General features: G+C 44.5%; 1 protein-coding gene across 6 annotated transcripts in view; it reads right to left on the bottom strand.

The window, feature by feature from the left end:
* Window positions 1–10026, bottom strand: part of LOC119956254 (EEF1A lysine methyltransferase 3-like) — a 35753-nt gene extending 25727 nt beyond the window's left edge. The window contains exon 1 of one of the 6 annotated variants that reach the window (XM_038783351.1): window positions 9953–10026. Coding sequence is in view for 2 of the 6 variants with exons in the window: in XM_038783313.1 (XP_038639241.1) it covers window positions 9410–9519 (110 nt within the window). In the remaining 4 variants the exon portion in view is untranslated. The other 5 variants (XM_038783313.1, XM_038783323.1, XM_038783316.1 and 2 more) reach the window with 5 other exon arrangements.
* Window positions 10027–19183: the final 9157 nt, after the last annotated feature.

Here is a 19183-nt window from a genome sequence, read left to right as displayed (position 1 = left end):
ATCTCCTGTAATCAGTGTTTACAATGAAATAATAAACAGATTCATAATACAGCTATGATGATTCGACAGTGTTTACTAACTGGGCCTACCTTCTTGGCAGAATTTAAGTCATCGATGGTTTTGAAGTTTCGATCCTATTACTTTTTTCAAGGGTCTGATGTTAATTTGTCAGCTTTTTCTGGGTGGGGCCTGCCTTGATAATTTTGTCTCTTCTATGATTGGCTAAAGGCTTTCACCAAGCTACACGAATAGCAGAGATGCTGAGATCTTTAGCATTCCCGACTTCTTCCTAAATTCTTGACCTTGACTGTGCATGGATCATTGACACATGAAACTTTATCCACCAGAATCTCTCGGGGCTGCAGTTTCCACCGGGTGGGGAGGTGCAACAATTGGGTGGGGATTCAGTAGAACGAGATTCCAGGGGATATATAATGGGCCTTTTAACGAGTTTGAACGTGGTGACCCAGACTTGGACGATTTGCTGCTTCCTGCTTCTCAAAAAGGTAAGTATTAAGAAACGAGTAACCCTCAATACACACCTTGCTTCTCGCATCCAAAATTAGGAAAATGTCCGGCCATTCTCCATATTTGGAGATTTCCTGCAGTCCATCGTGCGCAAGAGAGAGAACAAATTAATTCAGCCCAACGAAAGTTGGCAGTTTTCGTTCTCGTGTCAAAACGAAAATCCTCTCTGGCTATTTAATTCTGCTTCCGCAGACAACAACAACAATCTGGATTTACCTTTTAAGTAGAAAACATTCCACGTTCTTTCACAGAAGAAGAATGTAATGCAAGTAGAAAGATAGAAATAAGGGGGTATTGGGAAAGTTAACCATCAGCTTGGTTGAAGTTGTGGATATTACAGCAGCAGCACAGATGTGGAGAAGGAACACTTTTAAAGAACCAGTGACAACTTGCACTTGAACGGTGCCTTCCAGGACCAAGAGGCATACCAAAGCTTTTCAGAGCCTATGAAGTGTGGTTAAAATGTAGTTCCTGTTGTAAAAAAAATAATAGTGCAGGAGACGTAGCAATAAATTAGCGTGTAGGGACAGTTTAAAGGCTCACCTGAATGACAGCACCTCGGACAGTTCAGATTTTCTTGAGGACTGTATTTGTTGGGAGATTTTTCATGTCTTTGTGATGGGCCTTGCCTTGTACCTTTTGTCTCATTGGTGAGAGTGCCACCCACTCATTCCAGAGAGTTTTGTTGACTGAACTATGCCAATCAATTGTGCCGGAAAGACAAGGGGGTGCAAAACAGACAAGATACCGAAGAGTGGAGAGTCGGGGGAAGTGAATTAGAGTCATGGAGGTTTACAGCATGAAAACAGACACTTTGGCCCAACTTGTCCATGCAGCCCAGTTTTTAAACCACAAAACTAGTCCCAATTGCCCGCATTTGGCCCATAACCCTCAGGTGATTAGAGAATGCACACCACAATTAGTGTTTTGGCCTTTTTAAGGTTACCTCCATTCACTTTAGATGGTTAGACAATAGTTTGATCCGGCTTGAAGGCGGAATTCCATGACTATGGCAGCTAATGTGTTTTATCTGCTATATTTTAGTTGCACCGAATATAATAACCTTCATGAAAGCCTAATGGATCCATAAGCAAAAATGTGATTCTGCTAAGCCTACCCACAAGGAATAAAGTCCTAAAGAATGAGCTAAAGATAAACTGACTCTAACTTTTATGACCAGGCGGAGCAGGTGCAAGGCATATTCATAGACTCAAATGGATTCCATTTTGTGCAGTGTTCAAATAACAACTGCGACCTACATTTATATAGCGCACTTACTACTGTAATACATTCCACTGCGTTTAACAATAGCCATTCAGTATTCATACTTGAAACTGAATCATAATGGTAGAAATCAGGAAAGATGACTAAATGCTTGCTCAAATAAATTTATTCTTAGGACCGTCTTAGAAGAAGAAAGTGAGTTTAAGAGGTGAAAAGGTTGACGGAAGGAATTCAAAACATGGGACAAAAGCACGGCGGTGAAAAATGCGGAAGCAATTAAATTTGCGGTGCACAACACATCAGAGGAATGCAGAGAGCTGGAAGGTTCATAAGGCCTTTGTCTTATAAAAGGAAGCATTTCTCAAGACTAGGAGGCTGGGAACACATGAAGCAAGGGTGGAATACAAGGAACGTAGGAAGGAACTTAAGCAAGGAGTCAAGAGGGCTAAATGAGGTCACAAAAGTCATTAGCCAGCAGGACTAAGGAAAATCCCAAGGCTTTCTGTAAAGAACAAGGGGGTAGCCAGAGAGAGGGTTCACCCACTCAAGGACAAGGGAGGGAACCTATGCGTGGAGCCAGAGGAAATGGGCAAGGTGTTAAATGAGTACTATGCGTCAGTATTCATCAAAGAGAAGGACTTGGTGGATGATGAGTCTGGGGAAGGGTGTGTAGATAGTTTGTGTCATATTGAGATCAAAAAGGATGTATTAGGGGGCCTTGAAAAACATTAAGGTAGACAAGTCCCCAGGGCCTCATGGGATATACCCTGGAATACTGGGAGAGGCAAGGAAGGAAATTGCTGGGGCTTTGAGAGAAATCTTGGTATCCTCACTGGCTACATGAGAGGTCCCAGAGGATTGGAGAATAGCCAATGTTGTTCCTTTGTTTAAGGAGGGTAGCAAGGATAATCCAGGTAATTACAGGTCGATGAGCCTTACGTCAGTGGTGGGGAAATTATTGGAGAGGGTTCTTTGAGAATTTACTCCCACTTGGAAATAAGTGGACATGTTAGCGAGAGGCAACATGGTTTTGTGAAGGGGAGGTTGTGTCTCACTAACTTGATCGAGTTTTTTGAGGAAATGAAGGAGGTGATTTAATAAGGTAGGGCAGTGGATGTTGTCTACATGGACTTCAGTAACGCCCTTGACAAGGTCCCTCCTGACAGACTTGTACAGAAGGTGAAGTCGCACGGGATCAGAGGTGAGCTGGCAAGATGGATACAGAACTGGCACAATCACAGAGGGTAGCATTTCTGAATGGACGGCTGTGACTAGTGGCATTCCTCAGGGATCAGTGCAGGGACCCTTGCTATTTATAATATATATATAAATGATCTGGAGGAAAATGTAACTGGTTTGATTAGTAAATCTGTGGAAGACACAAAGGTTGGTTGAATTGCGGATCCATGAGGACCGTCAGAGGATACAGCAGGCTATAGATTGGTTGGAGACTTGGACGGAGAGATGGCAGATGGAATTTAATCTGGACAAATGTGAGGTAATGCATTTTGGTAGGTCTAATACAGATGGGAAATATACAGTAAATGGCAGAATCCTTAAGAGTATTGATAGGCCGAGGGATCTGGGTGCATAGGTCATTGAAAGTGGCAACACAGGTGGAGAAGGTAGTCAAGAATGCATACGGCATGCTTGCCTTCATTGACCGGGGCATTGAATATAAAAATTGGCAAGTCATGCTGCAGCTGTGTAGAACCTTAGTTAGACCACACTTGGAATATAATGTTCAATTCTGGTCACCACACTACCAGGAAGATGTGGAGGCTTTGGAGAGAGGGCAGATGAGGTTTACCAGAGTGTTGCCTGCTATGGAGGGCATTAGCTGTGAGGAGAGGTTAAAGAAACTCAGTTTATTCTCGCTGGAATGACGGAGGCTGAGGGGTAACGTGATAGAAGTCTACAAGATTGAGTGGCAAGGACAGAGTGGATAGTCAGAAGCTCTTTCCCAGGGTGGAAGAGTCAATTACAAGGGACATAGAACATAGAACATAGAACATAGAACATAGAACAGTACAGCACAGAACAGGCCCTTCGGCCCTCGATGTTGTGCCGAGCAATGATCACCCTACTTAACCCACGTAACCGGTATACCCGTAACCCAACAATCCCCCCATTAACCTTACACTATGGGCAATTTAGCATGGCCAATCCACCTAACCCGCACATCTTTGGACTGTGGGAGGAAACCGGAGCACCCGGAGGAAACCCACGCGCACACGGGGAGGACGTGCAGACTCCGCACAGACAGTGACCCAGCCGGGAATCGAACCTGGGACCCTGGAGCTGTGAAGCATTGATGCTAACCACCATGCTACCGTGAGGCCCTTAGGTTTAAGGTGTGAGGGGCAAGGTTTAAAGAAGATATACGTGGGACTTCCGGTGATGGCGGTTGGGAGGCAGCCACGCAATGGAGGGCTCCCGTTCGGGAATGGCATTTTCGGGGCTTTAAGTCCGGTCCCAGGGTACACGGAGGCGGCAAAAGCAGGGAGAAGGCACAGAGGAGGCACAGTGAAGGGACAGTAAAGGGGAATGTCGAGAGTGAGCAAAAAAAACGGCCGTAAAAAAAACAGCTGAAGGTCCGTCGGGGAGTGGAAAGGTCACCGCGGGGTCACCAAGGAAAACGGAGGCTGGAGCACCAGAGGAGGCCGCATTGCTTACGGCTGAAGAAATAACTAAGGTGACGGCTGCGGAATTCGAAAGGCAGTTTACAAAATACATGGACACAATGAGGAAGGAGATGAGGGAGGTTTTGAGTATGCTGGTGGAGGAGGCGATTTCCCTGGTGACGACGGCGGTGGCGAGCGCAGTGGTGGAGGTGCGGGAGCAAGGGGAGGCACTGAAGGAAGTGGAGGAGACATTATTGCAGCACGGTGATCAACTTACCTTGATGGGGAAGGAGATGCGGAAGGTGCTGGAGATTAACAAGGATCTGCGAGGAAAACTGGAAGACCTGGAAAACAGATCCAGGCGACAGAATTTGAGGATTGTGGGGCTGCCCGAAGGAGGTTGAAGGGCTGAGGCCGACTGAGTATTTAGCCACGATGTTGGCAAAACTATTGGGGGAGGGGGAGGATCCCTCCCGATATGACGGGATCGGGCTCATCGGTCGTGGAGGCCTGTACCAAAGGCGAGTGAGCCGCCAAGGGTAGTGACTCTGTGCTTCCGTAGGTACAGTGTGAAGGAGAAGGTCCTGTGCTGGGCCAAGCGGAAGTGAGTGGTGCAGTGGGCTGGAGCTGGTATACGTGTATACCAGGACTTTACGGTGGAGCTGGCGAGGAGGCAGGCTGCTTTTAATCGGGTGAATAGGACACTGTACATTAGCAAGGTGCAGTGCGGCATTGTATATCCAGTGAAGTTGAGGGTGACTTACAAGCTCAAGGACTTTTATTTTGGAACGGCAGAAGCAGCGGAGGAGTTTGCGAAGGCAGAAGGACTGTGGCAGAACTGAGAAATTGAGAAATGGCCATGTGCCGATGTAACCTCATGACTGTATTTTCTTCTTTTTTGTTTCACTGCGTGCGGGTGTATGGGCTAAAGGAGCCAATGTTGTATATATTTGGACAAGGGAAGTGATGGGACTTTCACTCAAAGTGAGGGCTCTTTGGGGTGTAGGTGGATATGCGGGGTTTGTGTGCTAATAGAGGATTTTTGGGCTTTCCTAGGGCCGGGCAAGGGGGAAAGGTTTTACACAGAGGGTGTTGGGAGCCTGGAACTCACTGCAGGGAGAGATAGTGGAAGCAATACAATAGTGACTTTTAAGGGGCGTCTTGACAAATGAAAATGAAAATCGCTTATTGTCACGAGTAGGCTTCAAATGAAGTTACTGTGAAAATCCCCTAGTCGCCACATTCCGGCGCCTGTTCGGAGAGGCTGTTACGTGAATCGAACCGTGCTGCTGGCCTGCTTGGTCTGCTTTCAAAGCCAGCAATTTAGCCCTGTGCTAAACAGCCCCAAATTGGATGGGAATAGAGGGATATGGTCCCTGGAAGGGTAGGGAGTTTTAGTTTAGACAGGCAGCATGGTCAGTGCAGGCTTGGAGGGCTGAAGGGCCTGATCCTGTGCTGTAATTTTCTTTGTTATTTGCAGGTGATTTTAACATTTTGGATGGATGGTTAGGGCAGTTGCACCTGGCTGGACAATGGGGCAGGGCATTAGAAAGGGATAGTGTTGTAAGATGGACAGGTTAAGCATGATGAGAAGGGGTGGTTCCCCATACTCACAGGCATGGAGAATGTTATTTATCATTTAACAAAGGCCCTTTCATTATTGTGGCTAGGTGGGAAATCTGATTGGAAGGAATGAAACATATAATTGTGGGAAAGAATGACATGATTTTGAGAAGCACGAATATGAAGGACTTTGGAAAGAAAAAGTAGTTTTGAAGGACTGGGGCAATGAGCGGAAATGGAAGAGCACATGAGGAAAAACATTGTGCTAGCAATATCAGTTCAACTGGGACCAGAAAGTTTGTGGTCAACAGTTTGGTTGGCAAAAGATCCCCTCTTGGGCAAGGTCGAAAAGAGCATTGCAGTAGATGGAGTGGAATCGAAAGAAAGATGCCAGTTTAAGAGTAGAGCCGCAGAGAGTTTCGTGGAAAGTTTATCCCGACACCGGCTGGAAGGTGAGGTCTAGTTCAACTCGTGGGCTCCATAAGTGTGATTATCAGATTACCAATGACACCGGGAAATCTTGACCGTTTATTTAACTGAACCTCAATTTATATTTCAAACACAGCAAAATGTTTGTTGGTCTCTTGGAACTCCGTGCCTCATGCCAAAGCACGGATTTGTTCACACGGTATTTATTACAAGTTAAAATAGCAAATAATATTACCACAATTAGCAATAAGAATTTTCACAGTTGTTGATATCTATCTATCTGCACTTCGTCATTCATTCCATTGTTCAGAATCTACGGCCGTTCGTGACTTATTTCCAGTTGCTTTGCCCAGGCATTTCCAGTTAAATGTTTGCTGATTTTTCCATGTGTAGCTCAGTGGGCTAGACGGCTGGTTTGTGATACAGAACAATGTCGGCAGCTTGGGTTCCATTCCCGTGCTAGCTGAGAATTCTGAATTTTCCCTGTGTACCAGCACAGGCGCCGGAATATGGCTACTAGGGGCTTTTCACAGTAACTTCATTGCAGCGTTATTGTAAGCCTACTTGTGACAATAAAAGGATCTTTATCTGTTATGTAGTTATGGTTATCACTGAGTAAGAATTGTGTAATGGCAACTCTGACTCAGAGAGTGAGAGAGTGACAGATAAAAGGAAAATATTGAGGGAGTGCACTTGTGCGGAGCTATGGGGTGGGATAATTTGTGTTATCACTAGGCCTGCCAAATGGGAAACTTCACATTTTTGCAACATACAGTCGTTGCAAAGCAATAACAGTACAAAGTGCTTTTCAAGGTGAAGATTGAGTTACACTGGTTGATTCAGTCGATTAGGACACTTGTGTTCTGTCCCCTATGTCAAGGGTTAGATCCCAGTTGGGACTGTCCAGGCATTGTCACCATTAAGAAACATTTACCAACATGTGTCTACTTCAAGCATCCTGAGCCACTGTTTGACTGGTTAGTACAGCTTTCCTTCCAATTGCTTCTGGTATACACATGTGTACACGGAGACAATTCACAGCAGTACATGGTATTTTTAGACACGCATGACAATGAGACATAGTTTTACATGGGCAGATGTTTACAAAGGTTCCAGGTTGTGGGTGTTCTATAACAACCCAGGATACAACCCACCAGCTGGAACACCAGATAACGTCTCATTAATAGTCATACAATTAATGTCATTGAATATGTTCTTATTCGCTGTGAGTACAAGATACATTTGCTGATGGCTCCATATAATAAAGCCATATATATCTCCCCCACCCCCTGGTGCTCGGAAAGCCAGAAATGAAAGGCCCCTGATTTCATTGTGCTTTTTAAAAAAAAAACGCTGGATCACCTGGGCCGGCAACAATATATTTTAAATATAGTCAGAAGTCTTACAACACCAGGTTAAAGTCCAACAGGTTTATTTGGTCACTCACTTGATGAAGGAGCTACTCTCCGAAAGCTAGTGATTCCAAATAAACCTGTTGGACTATAACTTGATGTTGGAAGACTGCTTACTGTGCCCACCCCAGCCCAACACTGCATTTCCACATCATGGCTACTTTAAATATAGGCTCGATTGCGCCATCTCCCCGAGGTAGAATTCCATTGAAATGAAAATCACTTACTGTCACAAGTAGGCTTCAAATGAAGTTACTGTGAAAAGCCCATAGTCTCCACATTCCGGCGCCTGTTCGGGGAGGCTGATACGGGAATTTAACCCACGCTGCTTGCATGCCTTGGTCTGCTTTAAAAGCCAGCTATTTAGCCCTGTGCTAAACATATAGAATGAAGGAAGACCGAGCACGTAGGAAAGAGAGAAGGATTATAGAATCCTTGCTCACTCCAGAACTGAATCTCAGAATGAGGCGCGAGTGGGAAGGGAACTGCTGTTATTAATCTGACACTACACACACGTACAAACACATCCTTAGTTTGTCAGATCCTTATCTGTAACATTCCCGTTCTGACATTTATATGTAGACTAGCTCCCAACGGAGAAAACACAAAATCTTTGCTCCAGTATGCCTACTGAAAAATTCTGATAATTTCCAGATATATTTTCATACACTTTTCTTACATTGCCCCTGCTTTTAGCATGTGGTACGGTTGGTATCTGCTATTCGCGGGTAAAATCGCTATACTTAACACATATCGCCACGTGAACCAGCTTCCCAGTCAAGTTAATGTGAATCCACAATAATAAAAGGTTTGATTTGTCCCATATTTGTCCCATGTGCGGCACACATTTTCTCTCTGAAGGAATTTGCATATGCGAATAAGCCCAAGGGTTTAAGTACCAGCCTCCCTGTACCAGTTCCCGTACCAGCCTCCCCAAACAGGCACCGGAATGTGGCAACTAGGGGCTTTTCACAGTAACTTCATTGAAGCCTGCTTGTGACAATAAGTGATTTTCATTTCATTTTTCAAGTGCATGCCCTGATGTTCCAAGGCCAGGGATTGCAATGTGGACAAGGATAAGAGTTTGGCAGTATAACAAACGGACAGAAGCCTGGTTGCTTCCTCCAGCCTGGTCTCTAAATGCAGTGGGCTGCAAAAAATACCTGAAGCCGAGTGGGAAAAATCCCGGCCCTCAGTGATAGATCTGCTACTCCCAATGCAAAGAAAGAGGGGAAATCTTCGGGTCCATTATTAGCAGGACGCTGGATAACCGTGGCGTAACCTGAGTCAGGTGTTAACCTGCAGTCCTCTGCGTTAGATTGCCACCGTTCCGGGTGGACTAGTGAGACATCACGACCTCGAAGAGACTTCACTTATTTCCCTCAGTTATTTATTTTGAGTGAGTTTAAGCGGTACAAGAGCCCACAAAGGAATGCTACACACGCCAAGCGTTCAATCGCCCAAGTTTTACACAGTCCGTGAAAGCGCAGCCCAGCTCACTGGGTGAATGGGAGGGAAAGTGCAACGCACTCCTCTCCGCACTATTCCTCCTTTACCTCATCCTGCTACACGCGAGTTTAAACCAGCTGCAGTATCCTTAAAATTCTCCCGAATCACAGTGATGCTGACTTTTGCTTCTCCATAGATTCACGTTTTCTGAAGAGTCTGCGGAGAAATGATGCAGCACAGCTTCCCCTCAGTGTCCCAGTGCTCGCCTGCCGGACACAACTTCGCGCCATGCTGCCATTAATGGAGTTTAAGTCCTTCTCTGCTATTTTTAGAGAAAGGGGTTAATGCCTTCGAGCTAAATTCCAACCATGGCTATTTCAATTCGGTCATTAATCTGTTTATTTTAACTGCGTTAATGATTGCATGCAAACGGGGTTGGCAGCAAGTTAAACTAATACTGTTGCCAGCTGCACCATAAATAGCGCGCGCAGTGAGTCCTCCAGATTCAAACTGCAGTGAGTTATTGTTAATGATCCAGGAACAACTCATTAGCGGAGCCGATACTTTACCACCGTCTCCCCTAACATGACAATGTCATGCAGTATGCTCAGGCTCATGCCCAAGGGAACATGGGTTCAAATCCACCCCCACCCCCCCCAGCTGGTGGCATTTAAATTCAAATGACAAAATCAAGTCTGAGTAATGGGAACCAATCTGCTTCACCTTTTGGGAAGGAAATCTGCGTCCTGACCTGATCTGGCCGGTCGCTCGAGACCCTGGGAGATGTGGTTGATTCTGAGCTGCCCTCTGAAATGGTGGGCGACTCAGTTCAAGGACAATTTGGGATGGGCAGCGATGCCTATGAAAGTTTAAAATAAAACTGGCCGCCTAGAACTGCACTAAAACTGCCCCTGTCTCCCCTCAATGCTATGTGTTATTAAACCAGGAGTCCCTGCAGATTTTACCCTGGTGCAATTTAATTAAGCCTCTGCTTGCGTTGGGGAGGTTTTCCTCAAACCTCGACGATAGAGAGCGCAGATCCCCCCTCTGGTTTGTTCTCACACGATTTCAGTTGACTGCTCTCCTGATTTGGGATCAGACCTTCGAACTTGTTCATATTACCATCAACTGTCCCAGGGGCTTAGAAATTCGCCCACTCGTCAGTCTGATATGTTTAGGGTTTCGCACTAACCAATCTGCATTTGATTTCATGTGTGGGCCACTTTTGTGAATCGCGTTGGAAGTTGCCAGTTGTAAGTCTGATTTAGATTGCTAAACGCTGGTTAGAAGCCAGAGAAGTGTTCATCCAGGCATTTTTGTCTTAATTCTCCAGTTTAGGATCAACCTCTTGTAATTTACCCGCGTTATCACTTCGGAGAGAGGTCAGCTGGCTAAGCCGGGTTATCCAACAAGCATTCAAAGTTGAAAACGATCCCTCATGCTACGTCAGTGCCTTTTCTTAGGTTCCGGCCAAATATTGATTGCCAACTAAGTGTGTTATTTAGCATTTTGACAGCACCGAGGTCTCGCCTATACTTTGAAGTTGCTTAATAGTACACTGTTTTGGAGATAAGAAATCCATGCAGCACCAGTCATTGGGACGAATGGAAATTCGGCAAGTAGATTGTCCACTGCACGTATACATTTTACAGCTGGTTAAGGAAATGAAATCGCGGGTTGCGGTTCAGATTTCTGATGATATATCCATCACGTGTTCGAATGCTGAATCCATGAGATATACACTATGCAGTGAGGTAGATCAGAACATAACCATGAGATATATACTATACAGTGAGGTATATCAGAACATAGCCATGAGATATACACTATGCAGTGAGGTATATCAGAACATAGCCCTTAGATATATAACTATACAGTGAGGTATATCAGAACATAGCCATGAGATATATACCATGCAGTGAGGTATATCAGAACATAACCATGAGATATATACTATGCAGCGAGGTATATCAGAACATAGCCATGAGATATACACTATGCAGTGAGGTATATCGGAACATAGCCATGAGATATACACTATGCAGTGAGGTATATCAGAACATAGCCCTTAGATATATAACTATACAGTGAGGTATATCAGAACATAGCCATGAGATATATACCATGCAGTGAGGTATATCAGAACATAACCATGAGATATATACTATGCAGCGAGGTATATCAGAACATAGCCATGAGATATACACTATGCAGTGAGGTATATCGGAACATAGCCATGAGATATACACTATGCAGTGAGGTATATCAGAACATAGCCCTTAGATATATAACTATACAGTGAGGTATATCAGAACATAGCCATGAGATATATACCATGCAGTGAGGTATATCAGAACATAACCATGAGATATATACTATGCAGCGAGGTATATCAGAACATAGCCATGAGATATACACTATGCAGTGAGGTATATCGGAACATAGCCATGAGATATACACTATACAGTGAGGTATATCAGAACATAGCCATGAGATATACACTATACAGTGAGGTATATCGGAACATAACCATGAGATATACACTATGCAGTGAGGTATATTAGAACATAGCCATGAGATATACACTATACAGTGAGGTATATTAGAACATAGCCATGAGATATATACTATGCAGTGAGGTATATCAGAACATAACCATGAGCTATATATTATGCAGTGAGGTATATCTGAACATAACCATGACATATATATTATGCAGTGAGGTATATCAGAACATAACAATGAGATATATACTATGCAGTGAGGTATATCAGAACATAGCCCTTAGATATATAACTATACAGTGAGGTATATCAGAACATAGCCATGAGATATATACCATGCAGTGAGGTATATCAGAACATAGCCATGAGATATACACTAAACAGTGAGGTATATCGGAACATAGCCATGAGATATACACTATGTAGTGAGGTATATCAGAACATAGCCTTGAGATATACACTATGCAGTGAGGTATATCAGAACATAACAATGAGATATATACTATGCAGCGAGGTATATCAGAACATAGCCATGAGATATACACTATGCAGTGAGGTATATCGGAACATAGCCATGAGATATACACTATACAGTGAGGTATATCAGAACATAGCCATGAGATATACACTATACAGTGAGGTATATCGGAACATAACCATGAGATATACACTATGCAGTGAGGTATATCGGAACATAGCCATGAGATATACACTATACAGTGAGGTATATCAGAACATAGCCATGAGATATACACTATACAGTGAGGTATATCGGAACATAACCATGAGATATACACTATGCAGTGAGGTATATTAGAACATAGCCATGAGATATACACTATACAGTGAGGTATATTAGAACATAGCCATGAGATATATATTATGCAGTGAGGTATATCAGAACATAACCATGACATATATATTATGCAGTGAGGTATATCAGAACATAACCATGAGATATATACTATGCAGTAAGGTATATCAGAACATAACCATGAGATAAACACTATGCAGTGAGCCATATGAGAACAAGATAAGAGGTTTGAGGAGTAGGACATTTGACCCGTCCAGCTTGTTCAACCATTCAACATGATAAGGACTGAACCTCATTTGTTTTACTAAACATTTTATTGAGGTATTTGTGGTATTGTAACAACAACAAAATAAACAATGTACATGAAACTATAAACATAGTGAAAAAGCCGTCTCCCTTCCTTACAGGTCCCACCTTTATTAACCCCCTACCCTAAGCTAAACTAACCCACCCCTCCTTCTGCTGACGATTAATTTTCCACGAAGAAGTCGACGAATGGTTGCCACCTCCGGGCGAACCCTAACAGTGACCCTCTCAAGGTGAACTTGATTTTCTCCGAACAGAGAAAGCCAGCCATGTCCGATAGCCAGCTCTCTGACATCGGGGGCTTTGAGTCACTCCAAGCTAATTGTATCTTTTCTCGGGGCTACCAGGGAAGCAAAGGCTAGAACGTCTGCCTGTTTCTCCTCCTGGATTCCTGGGTCTTCCGACACCCGGAAAACGCCACCTCTGGACTCAGAGCCACTCTTGTTTTTAACACCATGGACATGACGTCTGCAAACCCCTGCCAAAATCCCCTAGGCTTCGGACATGGCCAGAACATGTGGACATGGTTTGCTACTCCTCCCGCACATCTTGCACACCTGTCTTCCACCCCAAAGAATCTGCTCATCCGGGCCACTGTCATGTGAGCCCAGTGAAAGACCTTGAATTGTATCAGGCTGAGCTTGGCACATGTTGCGTTGACTCTACTCAACGTGTCCGCCCATAAACCATCCTCTATCTCTCCTCCCAGCTCCTCCTCCCACTTGTGCTTCAGCTCCTCAGTCTGCGTCTCCTCTGACCCCATAAGTTCCTTGTAAATGTCAGAGACGCACCCTTCTCCTACGTACCCTCTGGAAACTACCCTGTCCTGAATCCTCCTTATCGGTAGGAGCGGGAAGGATGACATCTGGGGTGGAATTCTCCGACCCCCCGGGGGGTCGGAGAATCACCCGGGGCCGGCATCAATCCTGCCTCCGCCGTGTCCCGAATTGTCCGCCGCCCAAGATTCGCGCTGTGCCAGCCGGCGGGCCCCCCCCCCACGCCGATTCTCCGGCCCGCAATGGGCCGAATTCCCGCCGCTGACAGGCCTCTCCCGCCGACGTGGTTTAAACCACCTACCTGACCGGCGGGATTGGCGGCGCGGGCGGGCTCCAGGGTCCTAGTGTGGGGCGCGGGGCAATCTGGCCCCGGGGGGTGCCCCAACGGTGGGCTGGCCCGCGATCGGGGCCCACCGATCGGCGGGCTGGTCTGTGCCGTGGGGACACTCTTTTTCTTCCGCCTTCGCCATGGTCTTCACCATGGCGAAGGCGGAAGAGACTCCCTCCCCTGCGCATGCGCCGGCATGTCATCAGCAGCCGCTGACGCTCCAGCGCATGCACGGACTTACGCCGGCCGGCGAAATCCTTTCAGCCCCGGCTGGCGTGGCGCAAAAGGCCTTTCACGCCAGCCGGCGTAATGGGAACCACTCCGGCGCAGGCCTAGCCCCTCAATGTCAGGCCTTGGCCCCTAAAGGTGCGGAGAATTCTGCACCTTTGGGGCGGCCCGACGCCGGAGTGATTCACTCCACTCCGACATGCCGGGAAGTCCCACACCTGCAGATACCTGAATTTGTTTCCCCTCGCCAACCCAAACTTCTCCAGCGCCTTCATACTTGAAAAGCTCCCCACTATAAACAAATCCCCCATGCTCTCAATCCCTGCTCTCCGCCATAGCCTAAAACTCCCCATCCATACCTCCCGGGGCAAACCGGTAATTATTACAGATTGGGGGCCAGCCCGATGCTCCCTCTGCTCCCATATGTCTCCTCCATTGCCCCCAGACTCTCGAGGCCGCCAGCACCACGGGGCTGGTGGAGTACCATGCCAGCGGGAACGGCAGAGGTGCAGTTACCAATTCCCCCAGACTGGTGTCCTTGCATGCAGCCGCCTCCATACGCTCCCATGCCGATCCCTCCCCCACAACCCACTTCCTGATCATGGCTATATTCGCCGGCCAGTAATAGTTACTAAAATTTGGCAGTGGCAGCCCGCCCTCTCCCGAACTCCGCTCAAGCATTATCTTCCTTACCCACGGGGTCTTGCCCGCCCAAACAAAGCCAGTGATCACTTTGTTGACCCATTTAAAAAAGCACCGCGGAATAAAGATGGGGAGATACAGAAAAACAAACAGGAATCTTGGGAGGATCATTCAACATGATCAGGACTGAACTTCTATCTCAACTTCACCATTCCGGGATTCCCCCATATCCCACAATTGCCGTAGTTCGCAAAGATCTATCAAACACTGTCTTCAAAACACTGACTGACTGAGCAGTGTAGTGCAAAGATACACAACTGTTTGACTAAGAAATGTCTTATCAGCCCAAAATGGCTTAGTCTAAGTCTGTGGCCTATCTTGCAGATCCCCCAGCCAAGGGGGGAATAATCAACAACTATCTTAGTTCCTATGATTTAAAGAATGTAGGAATGCCATGAATCTAGGAGCTATTGTGGAGCAGAGATTTTGAGTCCATGAAAACATCACTTCAAACAGTTAGACAAGTATCAATCAAAATTTAAAATGGCCAATGGAATTTCAATGGATCTGCTATCCAAAGGAGTGGATGTAATGGAACAGTTGTATACAATTCTGGTTGGATCACATCTGAAGAACTGGCCAGCCACAAGCTAGGAGAAAACTGTTGGTCTCAGAGGGAATCCATTGCAAATTCACCTAAAGACCTGGGCTGAAAATATTTAAATTACAGGGAAAGGTTGCATCGGTGTTGCTTTCTCTCTATCACCCCTTTAAGTCACACGCTGAAACATACTTCTCTGACCATACTTTGGTGCCTGTACAGCTGTGACTTCATGTCACTCCGTTTTGTTTCTTTTTAAGATCATTCTCTTCTGAAATCTTTTGGACCTTTTTTCAGCGCCAATGGCAATAGAGAAATGCACACTGCTGGTGTTACAGCAACTCGATGTGTAAGACGTACTGCTTGCATCCCCAAGCACAAGCTTCTCAAAAAAGATACATTTTAAAAATAGTTTGCCTCCCAAACCCACAGGTCGAAGCAAAAGAGAGTTAAAATGGTGACATTTTATTCGATCGCCTGAAAGGATCCTCTCGGCAAGAATGATCATAATATGACAGAATTTCATTCACAGTGAAACTAGTGTCTTAAATTTAATTACAGGCTATCATAAAGTTATACAGATAGAGTTGGCTAAAGTGGAAATGGGAAAATCGATGCATAGATAATATGGAGAAGCGGGCATTAAATGGGATATTTCAATACTCTCAAATATAAATTCCGTTGAGCAAGAATGACTCGACAAGAATAATGCACCAACAGAACTTGAGGATGGTATTGAATTTTTAAAAAAAAACACACATTGATGTAAAGATAATAGGCCAAAGACTGGGGAGGGAGGGGGGAATTGAAATTAACAAAGGGTGACAAAAATAAAGAAGGAGAAATTAGATCATAGGTGTGAAATATTTAAACCAATCAGTAAGAGGTTTTACAAATATATAAAATGGAAAAACAATACTTGGGTAAACATTCATTCCTTAGAAGAAGGGATGAAGAATTAATAATGTTAAGAAAGGAAATGGAAGAGACTTTAAACAAGTCTTTTATATCTGTCTTGATGGTAAAGGACACAAAATGCATCCCACGAATAAAACCAGGGGGCAAAAGGGAGGGAACAACATTGGAGAAAACATACCGGGATAACTAATGATGCTGATGGCTGACAAGTCCCTTTATATGGCTTGCATCTACTGATCTTATAAATGTGGCTGCAGAGATAGTGGATGCATTGGTTGTAATCTCCCCAAATTTTCTAAATTCTGGAAGCAAGCCAAAAATCTGAAAACCACAAATGTAACGATTCTATTCAAGAAACGAGGGAGACATAAGGAAGAAAATTATCAGTCAATTAGTTTACATCTAACATTAGGAAAATACTTGAATCTATTAATAAGAAAGTAGCATCAGAATATTTAGGCAATCAAAATACAATCAAGTAGAGTCAACATTGTTTTAAGAAAGGGAAATCATGTGCACAAATTATTAAAGTTCTTTGAGGATGGAACAAAAATAATGGATAAAGGGGAACCAGTAGCTTTAGTGTATTTGGATTTCTAAAAGGCATTTAATACGGCGCATACCCACTAAAAGCTAGCAGGACCAGTTGGTTGAGAGAGTGATACAGAAATATGAAAACCTTTCGTTCATAAATGATCAATATTCACAATCTGATAACAGGATACAAACTCCACAGAAAATAAATTTGCCCAGCAGACAGCCAAAACTGAAGTTCAGAGGATACAGCAGGATTTAGATCGTTTGGAGACTTGGGCGGAGAGATAGCAGATGGAGTTTAATCCGGGCAAATGTGAGGTAATGCACATTGGAAGGTCTAATGCAGGTAGGGAATATACAGCGAATGGTAGAACCCTCAAGAGTATTGAAAGTCAGAGAGATCTAGGTGTACAGGTCCACAGGTCACTGAAAGGGGCAACACAGGTGGAGAAGGTAGTCAAGAAGACATACGACATGCTTGCCTTCATTGCCCGGGGCATTGAGTATAAGAATTGGCAAGTAATGTTGCAGCTGTATAGAACCTTAGTTAGGCCACACTTGGAGTATAGTGTTCAATTCTGGTCGCCACACTACCAGAAGGATGTGGAGGCTTTAGAGAGGGTGCAGAAGAGATTTACCAGGATGTTGCCTGGTATGGAGAACATTAGCTATAAGGAGCAGTTGAATAAACTCGGTTTGTTCTCACTTGAACGACAGAGGTTGAGGGGCAGCCTGATAGAGGTCTACAAAATTATGAGGGGCATAGACAGAGTGGAAAGTAAGAGGCTTTTCCCCAGGGTAGAGGGGTCAATTACTAGGGGGCATAGGTTTAAGGTGCGAGGGGCAAGGGTTAGAGTAGATGTACGAGGCAAGTTTTTTTACACAGAGAGTAGTGGGTGCCTGGAACTCGCTGCCAAAGGAGGTGGTGGAAGCAGGGACTAGTGTGACATTTAAGGGGCATCTTTACAAATACATGATTTGGATGGGAACAGAGGGATACGGATCCAGGAAGTGTAGAAGATTGTAGTTTAGTCGGGCAACATGGTCGGCACAGGCTTGGAGGGCCGAAGGGCCTGTTCCAGTGCTGTACTTTTTTTTGTTCTTGTTCTTTGTTCAAAAGAAAATGCCACGTTTTGAAGAACAAATGGTAGACAGAGATGTTTGAGGAAATCCAACTCCTTGTACACATGCCAGGGACCTGTGTCTTTTCAGGGCAACAAAAGAGATCTATGGAATATCAACAGATGGAATAACGCAAGTCAAATCCAAATATGGAAAAATAAATTCTCCTCAAAGGTGCAAACCCACTAGAAAGAACACTTTGGAGAATCAGTCAATCGGAGCTTTGTGGTGCGCATACCTCGCACAAAACAAAATGTTTGATGACGTGATAACTGTTGGCAACCAGCTGAAAAATAAGAAAGCTGATGGTCCTGACATCCTGCAGATGTATTGAAACACAGAGGAGGCAATATTGGTCTCTTAGACATTACCATATGTGTGAAGTTCCAGCAGAATGAACAAAATTCCGTGACCTTAGAGCCGACATAGTGATCATGATGTAGTTCATAATGGCTCCAGTACAAACCCTTTTCCTGTCAACACAGTTGTCAACAGCCATGTATCATTGTATCATTGTTTTAAACTCTATTATCAATCCTTCTTGTAGCAACATTGCCACTTCCTACTGATAAATTTCCTCCAGGTGTGGTAATATCTCATCACACTGATGACAAACTCTTCTGCCTGAATGCCAAAACCAAAACAACAACCACTAATGTCATAGAACTACAGTATGCGGGTGATGCATTAGTAAGTGCTCACTCTGAAGAAGAGTTACAACAGATGGTTGACATATTCACTGATGCTTACGAGAGCAGAGGACTTGTCCTGAACACAGGGTGACCAGGCAAAGTCCTCCAATAACCCATACCAAATGTATCAAATTCATGTCTTTAATTGAGATTCGTAGTACGTTGTCTGAAAACACCCCTGCCCTCCTATATCTTGCAGGTTATCTACTCTATAAAGCTGGCATTCATGAAAGATAGGCAATATGTCAGCTATAGAATATTGACCTATAGAATATGACCTATAGAATATTGTGTACTCGAATATTCAAAAAATATATCAAACCAAACGGTAAACTCAAATTCTATCGAGCAGTGTCTATTCCATATTTGCATAATCTATTGGGGCACTCTTCAAGCATCTAACGTCTATTCTATAAAATTACCATGTACAGCTATGGATGGTTTCCATAAGTAAATTGGTGATATCCAGTTCTGCATTTCTGCACA

The sequence above is a fragment of the Scyliorhinus canicula genome, chromosome 2 (assembly GCF_902713615.1).
Source record: "Scyliorhinus canicula chromosome 2, sScyCan1.1, whole genome shotgun sequence".
Classification (NCBI taxonomy): domain Eukaryota; kingdom Metazoa; phylum Chordata; class Chondrichthyes; order Carcharhiniformes; family Scyliorhinidae; genus Scyliorhinus; species Scyliorhinus canicula.
Note: the sequence above shows the minus strand (reverse complement) of the source record. Positions and strands in the feature narration are given on the sequence as shown.